This window comes from Pomacea canaliculata, linkage group LG7 (genome assembly GCF_003073045.1).
Source record: "Pomacea canaliculata isolate SZHN2017 linkage group LG7, ASM307304v1, whole genome shotgun sequence".
NCBI lineage: Eukaryota > Metazoa > Mollusca > Gastropoda > Architaenioglossa > Ampullariidae > Pomacea > Pomacea canaliculata.
This window is the reverse complement of record NC_037596.1, coordinates 16,327,561-16,349,221: the sequence shown is the minus strand read 5'-3', so window position 1 is coordinate 16,349,221 and position 21,661 is coordinate 16,327,561. Positions and strand designations below refer to the sequence as shown.

General features: G+C 36.1%; 1 protein-coding gene across 1 annotated transcript; it reads left to right on the top strand.

The window, feature by feature from the left end:
- The first annotated feature begins 1,175 nt into the window (after positions 1-1,175).
- LOC112568707 (hypoxia up-regulated protein 1-like) lies at positions 1,176-20,990 on the top strand. Its single transcript, XM_025246146.1, is given in 27 exon segments — positions 1,176-1,333; positions 1,832-1,910; positions 2,634-2,695; positions 3,003-3,034; positions 3,327-3,405; positions 3,934-3,960; positions 3,962-4,095; positions 4,958-5,034; positions 5,202-5,330; positions 5,649-5,753; positions 6,272-6,344; positions 6,520-6,706; positions 7,203-7,337; positions 7,713-7,795; positions 8,270-8,402; positions 9,227-9,414; positions 10,022-10,163; positions 10,719-10,785; positions 11,160-11,245; positions 12,355-12,486; positions 13,244-13,450; positions 13,811-13,929; positions 14,612-14,822; positions 15,246-15,467; positions 15,681-15,981; positions 16,640-16,813; positions 18,560-20,990. Coding segments are annotated over 26 exon segments (3,231 nt in total). The 5' UTR covers positions 1,176-1,333; positions 1,832-1,840; the 3' UTR covers positions 18,616-20,990.
- Positions 20,991-21,661: the final 671 nt, after the last annotated feature.

The following is a 21,661-nucleotide window of genomic DNA, read 5'->3' as shown; positions in this document are numbered from 1 at the left end:
TTATGAGGATGTTATTTAGCGATCGACTGTCTTACACTGGAACTTGTAGGGTTAGTTCAGATATTGTTGGGTGTCTATCGGTTTAGTACAGCAGCACGTGCCTTTAAAAAAAATGCATGGCCATTGCTGTCGTCGATGATTAAAGTCTTGAAGACCTGCATGACTTGTTGATGGGATTCAGTAGTTGGTTGGCCTTTCTGTTGCCACATCGATGGTGCCATTCCGTCTTCTTTATGGTTCGGTATTGATGCTCGATCCAGTTTCCTTTATATAGCTACCTCACAACTTTCCTGATATCATTGTAACTGCTTTGATGGTCACATATATCTGAGAAGTCGATTTCGTGACCTTTGGTTGTTTATTCTTCGCTTGTCACCCTAGCACTTAATTCTTGGAATGATATAAATTGATACCATCTCTTTATCAGAGTGTTTACCACCGTTGAAGTGATCGAATTCGTTGTCGTGAACATATATATGGTGGACAAGAAAACAACAAACCAACCCACTTAATGACATTTATGTACGAATTGTTGAATAGCCTATAACCTGTTCTCAATATTAACTACAACCAGGCAATAAAACTGATCATTAACGTTGACTTCCACTCACCCAGCTTATACATAAATGTGTGCATAAATCACATGTGTGAGGGGGTAAGAAAAACCTCGTCACACATTCAAGATGATCGCAGTTTGTGTTCTGTATAATAACATGCTCAAAAATGATTTTAATTGCCGATTTGGGGGATACCTTATATTTTGAACTACTTACAAAAAATGGCCGTCACTGGGGACTTTGGTTTGCTTCTGTAACAGACGCTAGCATTCGGGAATTCACGAAGCGGGTTAAGTGCAGTTAGCAGGAAGAGAAAGGAAATATATCTGATTACAATCAATAATTATGGTCAAAGGCAGAAAACGAGGGAGGAAGTACACGTCGCTCTTCGAGAGACTTGTTAATAGTGAAGCGTAGCGCTATTTCTAAACATCATTTTTTGGTTTCGTTATGATATTTTCAGTGCAGTCACAGATGGCTAACTCAGAAAGAACAAATTTTCACTAATCACTATTTTCATAAGGTTACTACGACTGATTGCATCATGCAATGTACAAATATTGAAAAATCGGGTTGAAAACCCCATCCTGGGACCGGAAGACTACGTGTTGTTGTCAGTCTGTCGTGTAGTTTATAATTTGACCAATCACAAAGCGCCACGGTCGCGACTTCTGTCTGAAAGCCGGTCTGAAAACAACTCGCTGCCACAGTCTTGTGAACAGTTTGTGGTGGCATTGGAATATTTGTGTACGTCATCTGCGGTACAGAAAGAAAAGGTAAAATACTTTAATATTTGTAAGTGACGTTTCATTCATTCTTTAAAGTTGCCAAGATCATTTTCGAGTGGAAGGTAGTAAAAGTGCATTTGCACGTGGAGTGCACGTTGAGGCTCAAGAAAATGCCGTCTGCTACGGTCATTGATCGGATTTGGCAACAGCTGATTTGAAAGGAAACGTGTCATTTTTAGGCAAGACAGCCGTTTCTTTTTCTTGTTAATATCTTTCGACATTCATTAGTAATGGTGTGAAATATTCAAGGTGTTCGACGCATTTTATCATCTTTCGAGCACCTTCCAGAATCGAATGCAACCTGCAGTGACCCCCTCCCCCTTTTATTATTCCGTCTGTCGCCGCAATAATGGGCAATCATTTGTCATACACAACTAGAAGGATTGATATCGTTTATAAACTACACAAAAAGCTGTGAAAATTACACCTAAAGATATAGTTTCTCACTTTAAGTTAATCATTTTCACTTATGTATTTTTTCCCCAGTCTCTTACAATGCATCTTCAAAGAAAATGGAAATTTCTTCCGTGCTTCCTATTTCTTGGAGTCTTTCTACCAGTCTCAGGTATGTTAAATAGTCTTCAAAAAAAAGAATCCGAAAGGGGTGAAATAAAAATTTATTGGTTACTGTTTTTATTGGTTTCTGTGCATATTTGTGATGATAATTTGTATTGGTTCCAAGTAAAACATTACAATATGTTGTTAAAAATGTGTAATTGGACATAATATTTAGGGGCGTTTATTTGCATATAATTTTTCCCCAGTTTTTATCATTGGAGAGGATTTCGATACCTTCTCATCTGGCTCAGTTGATATATTGTAGTGGAGGTCACCAGCTGGTCTAGCTAGGTTTCAATTTTAGCATTTTCAACAATAGGTCATATTCTACATTCTTTAGTCTCAGTATGGTGTCGAACAGTTTTTATGAAAGGAAAAAATGGCTCTCACTATGAATGAGAGTATTGTTTTTATACATGTATCACCATTGGCACGACTCAGCCTAGCTTAGGAGAGCCCAGGACATCATAACATTTCCTATAAACTGGAGAAAGAAGCTAGACTTAGGTGTAGAGGCTGGGTTAGGGCTGGGATGCAGTCCTATGCTCCTCAAGAAGTAACAAACAATAAACTAAACTAGGGCTGGGATTTGGATCAGGTTTAGGGTGGTTTTTTTATTATTATTCTAGTTTTAGAGTGTACATCATGGCATCCATAACCTATTCAAATTGTGAAGGTTCCTCCCATAATAAAGTTGCTCTCTTTGTATATTTCTATTTTCTTTTCACAGCGCGTCTCGCAGTGATGTCTGTAGACCTGGGAGGAGAATTTATCAAGATTGCAATTGTTAAGGCAAGTTTTGCACATTCTCACTTGTCAGGTTTGCATATTACTTTTTATTTTTGGGAAAGAAATTAGATACTCAGGCAAATATTGTGGAAAATTTTGGACATGTACACACTCTGTACATTTCTTATTTAAGAAATTTTGGTCTGGTGTTCAAAAACATAACTTTTGAAATTCATCCTTTTTATGCAGTAAAACTAAAATTACTCTCCAAACCTCAGACTCATACCTATCTTATTGTGAGATTGATAACTAGTCTTGGTTAGGCAATGTGCCTTTAATAACAAAAATATTTCTTCTCTTCTTTTTATAGCCTGGAGTCCCAATGGAAATTGTTCTTAACAAGTGAGTGAGTTTTGGAATCTTTGGTATTATTTGTATTTTGTATTTATGAATATCTAACCAGTTTTATTTTAATTGTTAAACACTAATAAAACCATAGACCAGTAAATCAAATCTATGCCATTTGTAATGCATTGAATCTTTTGTCATTAATTAGCAGTCTTAATTGTTGCCAAACAAGAGGCCAAAGAAGTCAAATAACTTCATTTGTTCAAAAATGCTTAAAATAAGATTATTCTAAGGTTGTTAATTGCATGAGATTGATATCTCCCTGGTTTTTTTTTTTTTTTTTCAGAGAGTCTTCAAGAAAAACCAACAATATTATAGCATTCAGGAATGGAGAACGGCAGTTTGGTAATGATGCATACAACACGGTAATTATTTTTCCTGCTTGTTTCCTAAAGTAAGTTATCAATAAAGATATCTTCAGCTCTTCACAGAGCTGCTCACCTGTTATCAACACATTGCAGAAATCAGCTATGGTATGCACAGTGCAGCATTTCTCCGCCTGCTACTCCCCAACAACCAGTTCCAGTCAAGAAATAAATGAATGACTTAATGTACACTATGTCATCTGGTGATCTGCCATTTCAAAAATAAAATCAGCTATAAAATTATGAGTTTCATAGCATAAAGAAAAATTATTTAGACTGAAGAGAACTATGTGAATTAAATTTTTGTGTGCTTATTTTTTTTATTGCTTTTCTGCTTTTAGAATATAAAAAAGTATTCCATCATTAAAAAAATACTTTGATTAGAACAATGTTTGATTGACTAGTTACTTTTTCCTTTTTGAAATTTTTTATAGCATAAAGTGACCTGGAATGTATGCAACATTTATCATACTAGTGGAGACCTTTACAGCTATGCAGTTATTTTAACTGACAATAATTTTGTTGCAGGCAATAAAATTTCCCGAGAAAGCCTTCATTTTTCCTATTGCATGTCATTGGTCGCCAGTATGATGACCCTATCGTGCAACAGTATAGAAAACGTTTTCCCTACTATGAAAACGTTCTTGTCAAAGATGAAGAGAGAGGAACTGTACTGTTCAAAGAAAATGAGTAGGTGTCAGCTTGGTAAAATCTATTGCTTTTCACTTGATCTGGTGATCTTGTCATGTCAGTGAACACTCCTGCATCTTGTTATTTAATTACTACAAATGTAATCTCACTTCCTTTATACTTAAATAAGTCTTCAGTTTATTAACACAAATGTTGTGAGTATTCTGTTGTGCAGAATTGGTGGTCCCCTCAGCTCTGTATATTGGTGGGTTTTAAAGTTGGTAGCATTAAAAAGTTAAATAATGTGGGTAAAGGGGTTCAAACAACTGCTTCACAATTTGAATGTGTAAACATAAGATGGTTTCACACCCTGTGACACAGCATGCTTTCCACAGTTGACCTAGTTGTGAAATGGGGATCTGGATCATTAGAGGGTTGGGGCAACAGAGGAGAGAAGATGGGCACCCATCTCACAAAAGCAGCTTCCGAGATGCATGGGGTTAACACCTTGCTCAGCAAGGACGTACTGTAAGGTCACATACCTGCCTTTTACTGTAGTCTGCTTTGTATGAGACTACTATAGTCATTTGTACTGTCTTGAGCAACAGCACATGTAAAGGCAGCTTGAAGGAGGCAAGACATTATGACACTGCCATAGTCGTTGGGTTAACAATATTAATTTTTAATTTGTGTTTCAAACAGCAGGCTTTTTTCCTTTTTGCATTACATGTTTTGCTAGTCATGCCAAAACAGCATGTGTACATACATTCATGTAGAGTGGCATGCTTGCCCTCCTCTCTCAATTTTATAGCTTTTGCTTTTATATGTACACACACAAGGATAGATAATATATATATATTCACAAATAGGCATAATGATTTAGTAATTATATTTCTTTTTACTTGTTTGCTGTTATGTGCAGTGATACATTATACACCCCAGAAGAATTACTTGGAATGATTCTTGAACAAGCCCAAGAATATGCCCAGGACTTTGCAGGTAAAGAGTGTTAACATGGTGGCCTGTACCTGCATTACCTGTAAATGCTGGCGGGTTTTTGGCCTCAGTATTCTTTATTCAAGTGGTACTTATCAATTCTTTTTCACTGTTTCTTTGTCTTGTCTTTTATTTGTTTTAGTTATTGTGGATGTAGTATTGATTTGCAGGGCAAGAGATTAAAGATGCAGTCATCACTGTGCCAGCTTACTTCAATCAAGCAGAGCGCCGGGCAGTGCGGACTGCTGCAGAACTTGCAGGCATCAATGTACTGCAGTTGATGAGTGATAATGCTGCAGGTCAGTCAGCTTGTTCTGTGTAGAACATTTTTCTGGGAGCAAAGCATGCATAATGCTTAGAATGGGATTTGCATAATGCTTTAAAAAGAGTACATAAATATTCAAATACTTTGTTAAATATTGCCATAGCTTGATGTTGCATATGGATTACTTCTCTTTTAAATTTCCTCAACACTTTTGGTCTTTGTTCTAATCCAGTACTGTTAAGCACAGATGGGAGAACCAATGTAATTTCATATGTACCTTCACTGTTTGGCATCTTATCCTGTTGAATTTTTTTTTTTGTTACTGAAAATGACACCCTTCTCCTTCCAACAGTGGCACTCAATTATGGAGTGTTCAGAAGAAAGAACTTCAACTCAACCACCCAGTACTATGCATTCTATGATATGGGAACTACGAGCACCATAGCAACAGTAGTAGGTATGTCAATGACATCTGTATTAAGAAACTTGGAGTTGCTTGAGAAATGCCAATGTTTAATTGATGTCATTATTAGTTGCCCTTTATTTTCACTGGAACAGTCCTGTTCATCTACCATTTGTGTAGTTATAAAGGCTAATTACCCCTGCTATCTAGGTCTGAAGGTTAATGTTATGTGCTTACAATCTTCTTTTGCTTGATAAGTGGTTAGAAATAAATAAAACTTTGAGTGAAATCTTTTGTTTGAGAGGAGAAATATTATTCTTGTTTTTAAAATGTAGTGATTTATTGTTTGACTGATAATTTTTGTATGCCTAGTTTACATTATTATTTCATCATATGTGACTGCAAGTGTTAATCTTCATTTGAACTTTGCAGTTCACATATTTGTGACTCTTACTAGAATCAGTGCCTTCATTATGCATGTGGATAGCTTTTCTCTCAAAGAATGATATTAATTTTAAGCAGCTGTTATTGTGTATGTGTAAAGATAATCAGAAAATGTTTGTACTCAACAGCATATCAAGTTGTCAAGATGAAGGAAGGTACAAGGGTAGAATCAAACCCTCAACTAACCATCAAGGGTGTTGGGTAAGTAGATAATATTTTCACGAGCTTCTCTATGTATGGATTGACTGTTGAAGGATTCTTGTATGTAAGTGCATACTTTTATGCATGTGATTGTATGGGCATTATGTTTCAATCTTTGATAATAAAATTATGTAAGTTTACCATTCATGAAGTTGACTTGGAGATCTTCTTCCAGCTATGACCGCAATCTTGGAGGTCTTGAAATGACGCTTCGACTAAGGGATTATCTGGCGGATGTCTTTAACTCCCAGAATAAGAGCAGCAATAGAATTCAGACAAATCCCCGTGCCATGGCCAAGCTTTTGAAAGAAGCAGAGCGTGTGAAGAAAGTGCTAAGTGCTAATGCTGATCATACAGCCCAGGTGAGAAGATATGAATAAGGAAATATATCCATATGCTGCTTTCACCCCAAAATTATTATGTAAATATATTTTTTTCCCTACAGGTTATGTTTAAGGTGTAAATGCCAAAACATTATTTGGAAATATTCTGATTGATTTCCAATTATGAGAAATGTGTTTGGCTCTATTTTGAGTAATTGGGAGCAAAAATACAAGACTAAAAAAAGTAAAGAGACACAATGAAACAAAGATAAGAAATAACTGGTCTCCATGCATGCTTTATCTGATGCATTCAGATGATTTTTTATAGAATAACTGTTTCTAGTATAGTCTTGATGGTCTGTAATCTGTTTAGTGAGCTTTATATGTTTCAACAAGTAGCTAATACTCAGAAAATAGTTGGTTGAGTTGCTTAAATTTGATGGCTAAAGTTAAGCCATGCTGCAAGAAATCAATATGAGAACTGTTTAAAAGAATAAAGCTGAATTGTATAGCCTTGTTACATTTTGCTGTGCAGGTGGAAGGGCTGTTTGAAGAGAAAGACTTCCAGACCAAGGTGACTCGTGAACAGTTGCTAGTTCTGGTCGATGATTTACTACAAAGAGTGAACAAGCCACTGGAGGAGGCACTAAAGGTGTCTGAAATCACAATGGTGAGCTCTTAACAATTAGTTTGTCAGTCATCAGTCTTACAATGGTATTTTGCATTAGTACTTGATGATTAACAAAGATTCTGCAAGAACACTGATACTGTGTGTGAGTACATGCACATAAATATGTGAATGAGAACAACTAGGTGAACTACAAGCACAACTGTATTTGCTTTTCTGTAGGAACAAAGCAAAGAAAGAGAGGTTTTACTTGACCTACACCAAACTGTGAGAGGTCTGCTTAAATTCCTTGCATTGAATAACACTTTTTTAGGATGAAATTAGAAATATTAAATGATCTATGCTCTAATGCAAGAGGTCTCTCAAATTCCTTGGATTTGCCTATCTGATAAATATTATGTTTTGTTTTTTTTAAAGGATGAAATCAGTGAAGTCATTCTAATGGGAGGAGGAACACGCACCCCTATGGTTCAGGATCAACTGCTCAAAGCTACAGGAAGGTAAATCTTGTATCATAAACATATGTTGACAACCACATTATTCTGCTATCACTTCTTATGACATTCTTTATTAAACTGTAGTTTACCAAAGTATTTTAATTTCATTTGTGCAGAGAAATCATTGGTGATTGTTTCTTCTTTTGCACAATGTTATCCCTGTCCTACACCTTCCCAAACCTCAATAAGAAATAGATTTAAAGGGAAGTTACTAAAGGAATTTGATTTAACTTTTGAATGCAGCAGTTCGATTGATAGTTCTTGAATAAAGTGAAATTATAAATCATGTCACTTTATATAATGAAATGATGTGATTATAAGAGAATAAAGATGCATATGGCTACATAAAAAGTATAATGTGCTACAAAAACTGGTTATAGTGACAGTTTGAAAACCTACATTTTAAAGAATGTGTAAACAGTGGGTACTAATTCCTTGTTTGATGTTTAAAATTGTCTTTCCAATCCTGCTTTGTAGAAGTGAACTTGGTAAGAGCATCAACACAGATGATGCAGCAGCACTTGGGGCTGTGTACCAAGCAGCTTACCTGGGCAAAGGCTTCAAGGTGAAGACATTCCATGTCAAAGAAGGAAACATGTTTCCTATCAATGTGAGTAATCTTGTGGCTTCTTCCTTTCCCTTCAATCAATTTTCTGTCCACTTAAAAACATTCATTTAGTTCTTCTATTTTGGTTGCAAGTTAGACATCCATCTACCTAGCTTACATTTTTAAAGGTCATTTTTCTCTCATCCCATACCATAGCCCTTTGGTTTGTTTATTTGGGAGTATCACCCAAAAACAGAAGGTCCTACTTAACGGGTGGTGCTTGCATCTAGTTATTGTATAGTGCATGTATTGGCTGGGGCAAAATTTACGCGCAGTCCCGTCTGTGCAGGGTGCACCCGATTGTGGTCTGTTCTGTCTCATGTCCTCAGGTCAAGTATAGACTCATCCAGGCCAGAAATGTATGTGGAGGGTCTGTGAGTGCAATTGGTATTTGTTGAATAATTGGCAACCATTATCATGTCAAATTCCTCCTTTACTATCACTTGGTCAGCAAATGAATTCTTATCTTTTGGAGCAGAATTTCACCAGTTCAAGGCTCACCTGGGCCTGTCACTGGAAACTGTCCCTATAGCCATCCAGCTTATGCAGGGTACTTTATTTGCGAAGTAGGTGGGTGGATGGAGTGGAATGAGCTCCCACCTTCCACTTGACCCTGAACACAGTGAATCACAGTTTACTACTCATGGGCCACTGCAGTTCCCTTTCTACCTAGTGTAAAGGTTACAGGGTGATTTGAATGGATGTTGACGGATAAATGTGAAGTGAATATAATCATAAGGTAAATATGCTTTACTTGTAAAGTGAGGATTAGTAAATATACAAGGGTATATATTGATACAGCTGCATTCCTGAATGTTCATGAATAGGTGGAGTTTGAGAAGCAGAAGTCTGGAGACGAGACGGCAGATAGTGGCCGCACAATAAAGAGAACGCTGTTTGGTCGTATGAATCCCTTCCCACAGAAGAAGGTGATGACGTTCAACAAACACTTTAAAGACTTCACCTTCGATGTCCGATACGGAGACCTTGATTTTTTGGACCCAATTGAAAGAAAGTAAGGGAGAAGAGGGCATCATTCTGCAACTCATTTTGATTGCATAAGAGTGAAATTTCTTTCTGGAAAGAATTGTCTGATGTATTCTTGTGTCCCTTTTTTTTGAGGGGGGGGATGGGGGTTAACAATCCAGCTGCAGTCTTTGTTAAAGACCTTTGTAATAACTATCCTAATTTTGATTGTTTTATTTTTTTTCTTGTTTTGTTTATTTTTTTTGTTTTTGGTTTGTTTTTTGTGGTTTTTTTTGTTTTTTTTTTTTTTTGTAGAAATGTTTTTGCCATTGTCATGATGGGAAGCATACTTCTGAAATGAAGAGCTGTAGTGCTGGTATTTTCATTGGTATATTTATAAGATGGCAACATTCTTCACAAAAGTAGCAGTAACTAAACGCTTAGAAAAGTTTGTATACATTATTGTTAAAGTAATAAATGTTTTCAGAATTTGTATGTTCACATTGAAAGCTGAAAGCCTACCTACTAGCTCGTGGGAATACATTTACAAGTGTACTTGCCTTTTTTGAAGCGCATTGAACCAATATCTTAGATGAACAGTTGTGTATAATTATCAAGTTTGTCTGTTGTAAATCTGAGTGTTTTCTTTTCAACAGGACCTTCACCAGTCTGTCTCTCAGCAATATTAGCTTGCAAGGTGTTGCTGATGCACTGGCCAAACATGGTGAGGAAGCTGATTACAAAGGGGTCAAAGTTCATTTCAGAATGGATGAGAGTGGCATACTGCACCTTGAGCAGGTAAGAAACAAACAAAAATGTGATTTGAAACCATCCAATACCATCCAGGTGATGTGGAGCTAAAGAGTAAAATTACGCACATGTAGCAGTGCAAATAAGCACAAAGTGATGTTTATTTCCAAAATTTTCAAATGAGCTAGATACAAAATTTTTTATGCCTTTGGGTTTGATTTTTTTTTTTTAATGGACTTGGGCTGGAAAAAAGAGGAATGCGAAATCCTCTCAAGGTTTACATGATTATTTTATGTCTTTTACAAGTCAGCTTAAAAAAATGGCAGCTATAAGTCTACAATGGCTACAGGGTAGTGAGTACAGTTCTGAATGCGTTTATAATAACAGGGAAACAGGAATGCTCATGCATTGGATTTCTTTTTTAATTTCTGTCCCTAAATGGGCCCATAAATTTAGATAAACAGTTTTCCATAACCGTCAAGGTCATCGTTTGTTTTGTGGACACTTTTATAAACAGGTGTAAAAATTTAGCAGTGCACAGCCTGGCCTAAAATATATATATATATTATATGCTGTAGGAAGATTTTTTAAAAATCATTGCAGGTGGAGTCGGTGTTTGAAAAGCAGCAGATAGCTGAAGATAAAAAGGAGGATGAATCAACTTGGTCTAGTAAGTTAATGTTTACACATTTTTTCATCGATGCTCTATTTATATGGTCTAGTAAATGTAAATTCCTTAAAGAAATTTATTAGATGCCAGAGTTATGGTACTTGTTACATTTAACACTTGTAATTGAAAGTCAAGGCTTGATGATGCTAAGAAAATTTTCGTCAGCACTAATGCTAGTGGTAAAGTTACCAAAAATAGGATTTGTGGTTTTGATATTGTAGACCTTGTCTTTCAAACACTGTTAAAAATCCTTGCATTCTGTGTAAAAATGCTGCAGAGTGAAACAAAGGTCCTGTAATCACATAGAGGATAAGGGATCATACGAGATAAGTTTCGTAATTCACAATTAATAAATCATCTTCGTTGTATTGCAGAAATTGGCAGTGCGTTTGGTGGCCTCTTTGGAGGATCAAAAGAAGGAGAAGAGGATGGCAGTAAAATTGAGCCATCAGTTGATGAGGTACGTACTGACTAGGAGGAAGTCCTGATATAAATGTTTTCTTATGCATCTTTACTCTCTTTTTATTTTTTTTTATTTTTATTTTTTTTACTTTTAGTGGTTGAGGAACAAAAACTGCAGAATGTTTTGTTTGGCTGTGTATTTTGTCATCTTTTGCATGAAAGGCTTCAGTCTTTCATTTCAGCACTATTAAAAAAAATTGCATTAAAAGAAGACTAGTGGGGTGCAACATACTTTTCTAATGGTTAGGTGTAGCTCAGTACAACAGCTTTCCATTCACAAGGTACACATCTACAAACATTATTATGCACAGAAAGAGATCAGCCCCACAAACTTCAGGATCATGTATGGATATGTTAACCAAGCCAGTGGGAGAGCTGGAAACATGTTAATGAGACATAATGGTGACTTCATGAGTTTGGTTTGTTTTTGTATATGATGTTATTTGTAGGCGTACATCTGGAGAATGGAAAAGGGGTATTCACTCAGATTTTAGGAAATAGTATTTTCCATTGAGCTTTATTTAATCAATTGAAAAGTCTTTTGCTCCCCGTTACTCCTCTAATGTTTGGTTGTGCTTGAGATCTTGTGCAATGGAATGTTTGTTTATTTGTTATCCATAATTTTGGAATTAAGCACTTTTCAGTTTTCTTGAAATTCACAGATAATGCTATAAGAGTCCTTTCTTTTTTACGTGTATTTTTAACACAGCTATCTACTGTGCTCTATAAAATTCTTAGCAGTGGAAGTTTTATCATAAAGTGGATATGATCTGCATCACCTTTCTTAAGTAGATGTCTGTGTATGGGAGTAAGTGACATCAAGGGAGAGAACCAAGTGAAAATAATATATTTAGTACGAATGCAGTTATCAAAGATGCCCAAGGATTTACCCTTAAACTTGGAAACATCAGTGTACTTGTGCATGATCAGAAAGTCACTTTGAAAAGCTTGAGTTTGATGTAGTTATTAGAGTTTTGCTGTTTTGTTTGAACCCAGATTGATTGCATGTCTATATGTCCTTGTTTTGGTAGGTTTTTTTTTTTTTTGTTGTTGTTTTTTTTTGTTTTTTTATTCTGCTATTTTCTGCATTCCAAAATTATTTGACAGGGAGAGCGACCACTGCATGGTGAAACTAATGAGACTGTTTCTAGTTCAGACCAGTCTGAACAAGCAAAGGCTAGCTCAGACGGGTCTGAACAGGCTGATTCTAAGCTGTCTGAGGAGCAGAAAAATGAAAAGGTTTTTTCTCTTTTTCTCCCCACCCTTTGATTCTTGGTTATTTGTCACATTCTTTGATATAACACTCATGATGCTGCTTAACTTTCCATTTGTTCAAGTGTTGCATGTCTGTTATAAAAGTTTCACTTTCTTGTCATTAGTGTCTGTAAATTTTATTGGAGTTGTGAAAAATAATTACTGAATGTTTCGAGGTTTTTTAACGTGCATTATTAGTTTTCTTGTTGACTGTTTTCTGGCTGGTAGTAAGTTGGCCTTAAATTATTCCTAATATGTTGACCAAATGTTACAGCCTTTGTATCGGTTTTGGCAGGCCATTTGCGCTCGAAGTAAAAATTGAATTGTTTTCACAAATGTGTGTACCTCTGGCATTTAAACAAAACTAAGCTGTGATTGTTATATCATTTACAATAATGGTTATTGTGTATGTGGGTGGGTGCATGTATCTTCATGCATGTAGCATAATTGTCTTCACCTTTTGAAGGGATATTTAAATTTCTCTGTTGTCACATAATTATCCACTCTGGATAATTCTGATGTATTTTAAAATACATAAAATAATAATCATAAATTTTTATCTTCTCTGAGTTGCTTGTTGGTCTTGTATGCTTTGGTCTACCATTTGTATTCTGCAAGAGCTATCATGATTCGATAAATTGTGTGTCTCTAAATTCTGAGCTAAAATATCTTTTATGATTTTATTTCCCCCATCTCATGAGTTGAGAGTTGTGTTCCTAGACATGTGGATGTGCTGTTTCAGCCAAAAGTAGAACCAGAGGAGGTAGAAAACAAAGAAAAGGAAGCAAGCGAAAAGCCTCAGGAAGGAGAGGAGAAAGACATCAAGGAAGATACAGGCTCAGACAAGGAGGAAGACAAGTCAGACAAGAAAGATGACAAAGCAAGCAAGAAAAAGGAAGAAAAAGCAGATGCAGCAAGCAAAGACACTACTGATGAGAAAGACCAGAAGGTAATACATCTGTGCCAGCTAAAAGAAAAAAGAATGCTCTCAAGGATTTTACACATACAATGAAGAGTCCCAGATCTTTGCATTCTCTTCAGAGTAAATTACTTCATGGTAGCAAGCAGTCATCTAGTTAAATGCCTTTCTTTATCCTTGCAACATGGATGAAACTTTTGAAACTGGTCAAATCAATGTTTCATCGTTTTCAGTGTAAATTTACTTCTTTGCCAAAAAAATGTTTTATGCACATTTCATGTGTCAGAGGTACGTATTGGGCTTTAATCGCATATAGATTCTCAGATTATTTGACTAATATATTTGCTGGGGAAAATTAAAAATTCCTCTCACATTATTGTGTTTTTCAAGGATGAGAAGAAAGCAGCAACACAAAAGACAGTGACAGTTCGTGAAAACTTAAAGGTGGAGGTCGAAGTTAAGGACCTGAGTGACCTTTCCAAAGAGAGGCTAACACAAGCCAAGAAGAGGTTTAAAACTCTTCTTGCACAAACCTTTATGCATATTCTCTCTAATTAACACCTGTATATGTGTAATTTTTATTCTTGTACTTCCACATTTCTACAAGCATCGGTACACTGGCATGCTGCATTAATGTGTCTTAACTTTTAATGTTATTGCTGAGCTTTAGAACATGCCGGCATAGCATGGAGTATAGAAGACGGGTAAGAAGTGCATTTTTTTACGCCTACCCCCACCCCTTAGTGTAGGCATAAATAAATGAAGGAATTCAATGGACATGCATGAAGGTAACAGTGTAGTCATGTTGTAAATAGGATTTTTGTTGTTGGTTATTGCCAGTGTACTAGATGATGTGATTACCTGTCGGCCTTCGTCACTCTGACTGTCTTGCTTCCTTCAAGTCTAAACTTAAGACACATCTTTTCCAAACTCCAACTTCACTGCGACCCTGTCTTGACCAAAAGCGTGTACGACGTGTCTGTAATTTACTTCGTGTATTAGTAGTGTATGCTGTAGAAGTGAGCGTGTCTGTTATATGCGAATATGGGTGCATGGTTGTTAATTATTTGGTTTATGTATGATTCATGTAAAACACTATGAGTAAATCTTAGGAAAGGTATTATATAAATCATCATTATTATTATTATTATAGTGCAAGAATGTAAAGTATCTGATGGATTTTTTTTTCAGGCTTGCAGTGCTGCGTAAAAAGGACAAAGAAAAGGCAGACTTGGAGAAGGCCAAAAATGAATTGGAAGGTTTCATTTTTGACACACAGGACAAGCTTAGCCAGGAGCAGTACGAGATCTGTTCCACAGAAGAGGAACGCCAGAACATTCTGCAACAGCTGTCGGAGGCGTCAGACTGGCTGTATGATCAGCCAGAAGGCACTAAGAAAGAGGTCAAACCCTGTTTCAACCTGACTAGACAGTTTCCAAGTATTGAGGCAGGGGGTGTGGTAGGGGGGATCTATGTACCATGGATGATAGTTGTGGTTTATCATGCTCTGTAAATGTTAGAAAATGTTATTTTTTCATTCTTCCTCAGTTATAGGTTATGTAAAGGCTACAGTTTACACATTGTATCCCCTTAGGCTGTTGGAGATACGTATTATACTTGTTATTTGATCTTTAAAAATCAAGAGTTATATTGCTGTTTCTAGTCATACTTGCAAAAAAGTGTGGCTAAAACCCTATGATATCACAAAGTTTTAAAGAAAGCAGGCATTTGAAGCCACAATAAAGCAGTCTTGGTATTTGGGGAAAAAACATTTTATCTCTGGCATGTGCAGGCAATCTGTATTTATTCAGAGGTTTTGGTGCAGGCATTCATAAACAAACTTAAGGATCTGAAGGAGCTGATGAAGAACATTAACCTGCGAGTGTATGAAAAGGAAGAGCGACCCAAGGCCCTGGAGGCATTGAAACAACATCTGAACTCCACCAGGTTCTTTCTGCAGACAGTAAAAAACATGAGTAGCACTGAGGAATCCATCTTCACCGAAGTGGAGCTTAAAACATTGGAGAAACTCGTCAGTGATACAGAGGTAAGCTCCAAAAAGGGTTTCATGCAGCAGTGCCTCTGCTGAGATATTTTTCTAACATCTTCTGAAGCTAAATGAATATCTCCTCTGTAACACTTTACATTCTTTCGCCTACCATTCATTTTACGTCATCTCTCTTTCTGTGTTGAAGACTGAAACTGAAAATTTAATTAAGATAACAGTATATGGCTACTTTTATTTATTTAATTCTTCCAGGCATGGCGGGATGAGGCTTTGAAAGAACAGGCTAAGGTCCCAGATCATGAAAACCCAACGTTACTGGTTGAAACAATTGGATCTAAAATTTATGCTTTGGATCGAGAAATGAAATACCTGATCAATAAGGTTAAAAGTTTCCGACCAAAACCAAAAGTGGACCCCAAAAATACCACAACAAAAGAAGACAAAAAAGATGACCAAAAGTCAAAGTCAGATACAGAAGAAGAAAAAACAGATGATGAAGATGGGACAGTAGAAGAGGAAGACGAAGCAGACACAGTCATTCCAGAGTCGCAAGGTAAGAATGCTTCATTCAAATTTTTTGTCATACCAAATAACATGATTAATTTCCAGTCAGGTTCTGTAATCTCACATGCCGTCTTAGGCAGTGAAGAGTCTTGTGAGCTGCATGAACTGGTATGGTTAACTGCTAATATTTTTACACTTAAATGTCTTGTTCTCAATTATTCCTATCAAGTGATCTAGTCCTAAACTATGCACAGGATATTTTTAATCTTTTAATCTTTCAGCTCTGCCCTCATATACCTTTCAGAAGGCTAAACTCGTCGCGATGCTCCTGTATGGCCGGAGCAGTTAACCCTAGCGGCCTAGCCAATCATTGCCGAGTATCCTCTTTCACGATACCTCAGCAGTCCCACCAAAAACTAACAACAAATGCTGGCTTACCAACCCTCTGCAAAAGTATCACCCAGTTAATAAAGTAGCTAGATATTTTTTATCAGGGTATAGTAGCCATCCAGTTCACAGCCCAGTATTAGAAGCAATCCTGCCCTCTCTTTCAATGCACAAGTTGATGTAATTGTTATCTGATCAAGTTTATCATTTGTCATGTTTTCACTCACAAATCACTATTTTCTGATAAGTTTCTTTTCTTTTTATTTTCTTTTTTTTTTTTTTTTTTTTTTTTTTTTTTTCAAACAATTTGAACAAAACAGAGGCTGCCCCAGAGACAGCACCTAAAGAAGATCAGCAAGAAAGCACAGTAAAAACCCCTGAGGCAGGTTCAGAAAAGGAGAGATCGAAGACTACAGATAAGAAAAAGAAGCAGCCCAAGCAAAAGCAGCAGCAGAAATCAAAAACGGATCAAGAGGAAGAAGTTTTAGAAATAGGTAAGTTAAACTTCTAAAGCCTTGCAAACAAACTATTGCTTTCAAATGTAAAACATACATCTCCAAGTTTTGTTGGTTTGACCTTTGTTTAATTTGTAAATAGGAGACAAAATATTAATGTGTAATCTTAACATTTTTTGTCTTTTTCAATAGTTCACTTTCATCCACTTAATCCACTGAACCTGTTGCTTAACAGCTTTGAGTGTTCAGACTTCTTGCTGTTGACTTTTTTCCTTCTTTTTAATGAGGCTTATGTTTTCTGAATCTAATTTTGCTTCTAAGCGAATGTCAGTCATTTGTATGATGTAGATTTTCAGTTAATGCCCTTACATAAACACAAGGGAGATGAAGATATAAGTACAACTTGAGTTTTTTTCCTTTTGAGGTGGTGTGGTATATGCTTCTTTTTTTTTTTTTTTTGGAGAAACATTGTTTCCTTTCTTTTACTGTTTCCAAATGCTATCAGAATTTAATATCCCTGTAGGAGCCTATAGACACAGGTATTATGATCAGTGAGATGCAAAATTTATTTACTTTAATAGTCTTCATAGTCTGTCTTTTAGTCCAGTGGAGGGAAAAAGGAGATAGACATGTGTATGAGAGAGGGGAAAAACCAACAGAAGCTAATAAAAGTTATGTAGTCTGCTTTTTATTGTGAATTTGGGCTGTTGACAGACACAAAAGCAGAAGACGGGGGTGAAGAAAAGGCATTTCACCCTCGTGATATAGACCGTGATTTGTGAACTCTTCAGTATGCCAGTGTGTATGTATACAGTAAGCTTCAGTCATATTCCCCCCAGCTCTCTCTCTGCAGATCCTTTGTCCTAGCATATTTTTATGCTTCATTACTACCATGAGGGTTTGCTTCAAAAGTAACATCTGAGTATTAACCACTGCAGTGATGCTTTAGTTAATGTATGATGAGATTTGACTATGATGATGATATAAAAGGGTACTTTTTGTGGAGTGTTTTGTTGGTACTTAATGCAGTATGTGAGGTTGTGCATTCTTTTTTATATGAGAATTTCCTTTTCTGTTTTAAAGCGGGGAAGGGTACAGGTATTCTATTACTTTTAATTGCATTTGCACTAAACTCTTTTTTAACAAGCCTTAGAAATTATTTTTCCTGTATTCCTCTGGGGTGTTCTTAATTTACCAGGCTAAAGATTAATAGATTTGTGTTAACTGAAGTAAGCAGGTGTTGGTATTTGTTATTTAGAACAATTAACAAAAGGATACAAATAAACTTATGTGTTCAGCAGTTCCAAACATGTGGCATGTTCTGTATAACTCTCATAGCAGCTTTTTCACATAGTTATTTTCGTGTAGATGTTTCTCTGTTTTATATATGTGTATGTATTTGCATGCGCACATTCAGTATACAAACATTTAAATAGCAGTAAATGTCTTGTAATTACTGGATGATTTGAATTGAACCATTCTTTTTTTGGATGTCAGTGGTTTTGAAAGGTAATGTAAGTTGAAGGTTAGTACGCCTTTTAATCAAGATGTCTTATCCTGTGAAGACAAGCATTAACAATCACTGTGCATAACCTGACATTCTGAATGAGTTAATGGTTTTGCTGTTTTATTTAAAAAGTGACTTAAGGTGGATTGTTCATTGCAGGATATTCACAACTGAAGACGTGAAATTTTTTTACACACAAATGAATTTTATTTCTGTAGTCAGAAATAATTTTATTTGAGTCTTCATATTTGAGTAAACCTTTATTTTGTTTGTTGCAGGATCGAAGAAAAGACGAGCTGAAAAAGCCTCTGAGGAACCAAAGGAGGAATTATAACAAAGGTTTTAGTTCCATTTGTTGAGAGAAAATATTTTGGGTTTTTTTTTTTTTTTTAATTTTTGTTTTTGTTAAAACACCAAACGACAAAAAGACCTGAATTGTCCCTGGGACAGGTCAGCTGTACAACAGATCAACACTAGCTAAGACCAACAAAGTTGAATGATTGCAAGTGGTATGCATGGATGGTATATGGTGGCTCTTTGAGAATGTTATTGTTGCTGTGGTATGTGTTCTGTAAATGTGTTAGACATTTTTTAGTTTTGTGCATGATAGTGTTGGATTTTCCCATTATTTAATTCATTTATGGGTTATGTTCAGTGTTTAGAAAACTTCCTAGAATTGTATGATATATTGGAACAGACTTGATCACTAGAACAATTTTTTGATTCTTAAAAAAAAATACTTTAAAAGTGCCATGCTTCAAGTTTAATTTCACTTTTAATTATTCCACCCACAATAGCTTGTCTCCATGTAAAAGGAATTTTTTGTGGACTGAGACTGCTGCAAAATTTGCAGGCTTAAACTTTCTTTCTCAAAACTGTCATTGAAATTTGGTAATAATCATTATTTCATTTTAATTAAGAAAATGAAATTAACCCCAGAACTGTTCCAGAATGTAAATATCCAACGTAAACAGATATAATGAGATCTGCAGAGTAATATATTAGAGTCCAAATATAACTGGGCAGTTAGTGGAAGACAAATTATCTGTGATTCATTTTAATGTCTTTTTTTTAAACTACTCTTTTGGAAGGGAATAAGGTTAAATATAATATAATGGTTTCTGGAATAACTTCTTTTCCCAGTGAAGTTAAATAGTTTATGAGTTCTGTGGACTTAAACACACACACATACCTCTGCCCCTTTCCCATCAATTCTATTTTCTTTTTTACTGTTGATTACATTTGACATCAATTAACAAGATGGCATGCCCACATTACTTTGCTAAACTTCTACATAAATACAAAACAGTGCATGTTGTATAGATTTTTGAACTTCTTGATTGCACAAAGTTAAAGACCTTTTTTCTTTCATGCCTTTAGAATACAGTTTGATTCATCAACCATTGTGATGAAACTCTTGAAATTTTACTCACTTCCTAACAGTTGGGACCTTTCCTTGGCAGATAAACAGGTTAATGTCGTGCCTCCAAAGAAGGCTGATTGTATGCCTAGATTTCTTTCTTCATTCTTACCTTCCATTTTACCATCATTCATTTAGCTCATTTATGAAATGAATCCTTTTCTCATCTTCACTCCAGTCTCCTACTGCAGGAAAAACGACCTTTCACCTAGCATGGATGCAGTTCCTACTCTCCTGACACTTTGGAAAAGCCAAAATGTGTTGTACCTCAGTGTCAATGGGCTTATTGTGTTGATGTACTTGGCCAACGTTGATCTGCATTGCCACTGATCGTTTCATGGAAAAACACTGGTGACGAGAACTCACAAACCAACGTTTGCATCACTTGTGTGACTGTTGGTTACCACAGACCAACATTTAAAATCTGGCACAGGCCATGAACCAAAACATGGGGCAAAAGATTTTTTTTTTTTAATGTAAAATACATTGTATTTTGTATAATGTAAAATACAAAGAGTGGGCCATAAGTTGCGCACCAAAGAATTAAGTGTTTGGGCGAAGAGGCACTGTAGAATGGCCACCAAGGTCCTCTGACTTGACCCCAATGAATTTTTATTTTTTGGGCCACCTCAAGCAAATAGTCTACAAGAATTGCAGATGTCGACCATCTTCGCCAGCAGATAATTTGTGGGTGCAATCACATAGATGGAAACAGCAACTTGATAAAGCTTATGGAAATTTTGAACATCAACTGAAATTGTGCGTCAACGCAAATGGCGAGCATTTTGAGCATTTGTGATTGTACCAGACCAGAATCAGATAAGCCAGGTGTCAAGGGATAGGTAAAGATAGTTGTGAGCCTCACCCTTTCGGTCAGCATGTCACCTGAGCTTAAGGGACTGGTGAAGAATAGATTCATACTAATTATGTATAAACTTAAACACAGCCATTAATATTATCTGCCTCCCCCCCCCCTTTTTTTTTTTATTTAGGCCACTTGATGGTTAAAGCTATTCATGTTCATTAAATGTTTAATTTCTGACCAAACATGGAAGTATGTCTACTGTTCTATTTCTGAGCACTGACTTAGAAATAAAATGTTGATGAGAAATATTTATAGTTGTGAAGGGTATGTGCGTAAAGAGATGGGGGTCCAACCCCTTTGAAATAGAAGGTGAAAGATTATGTGACAAATGTATGAATTTACCTTTGATCAGACAACAGTTGGTGCATGTCAGTGAGAACATTGTTAAACATGATTAAGTGGAAATAAATATTTTTGTCATGTTGAAAAGGCTGTATACTTTTTGGAGCAGCATGTGATATGTAACATTTCAAAAGAAGCCCATCTAATTGAACAAGAAATGGAAATTGTGTACATGACAAATTCTATACTGCAGCGTAGTTGTGATAAATGACTTTGACTTTGCCAGTTGCACAGTTTTAATAATTTTAGACTTTAAAAAAATACATCACGCTTCACAAAAAGCTTTTGATTATAGTTTAGCATGTAAGCAGTTGCCTCATGCAGAGTTTGAGACGATATCTGAGCCCAGGACAACCAGTCCTCGCTGAATTAGTGATAGACACTAGGTCACTCAAGTATTAGTGTAGAAGGGAAAAGGAAGAAATTTATTTCCATACATTGAGAGATTAATTGGACCCGAAACTGGTGGGTGCATTAGTTAAAGCACTTGTTACTGAGTTAGTGAGAATTTGTTGCCTTAGGTATGGATCTCCTCTAAGGCATGCTATACAAGTAGCAGCTGATTGCAGGGCCAGTGACTTTACCATAATGTGGCCTTAGTTATATTGGTGTGAGTAAAACATGGATACACACACAAAATTGTCCTCTAGGCTTAGACCTCAAGCGTTGGCATCTAACAAGTCTGCCTTGAATCAAATTTATACCTCTGGGGATACTGTACTGAGTTAGGAGGCTTGACTGTTCTGATAGCAA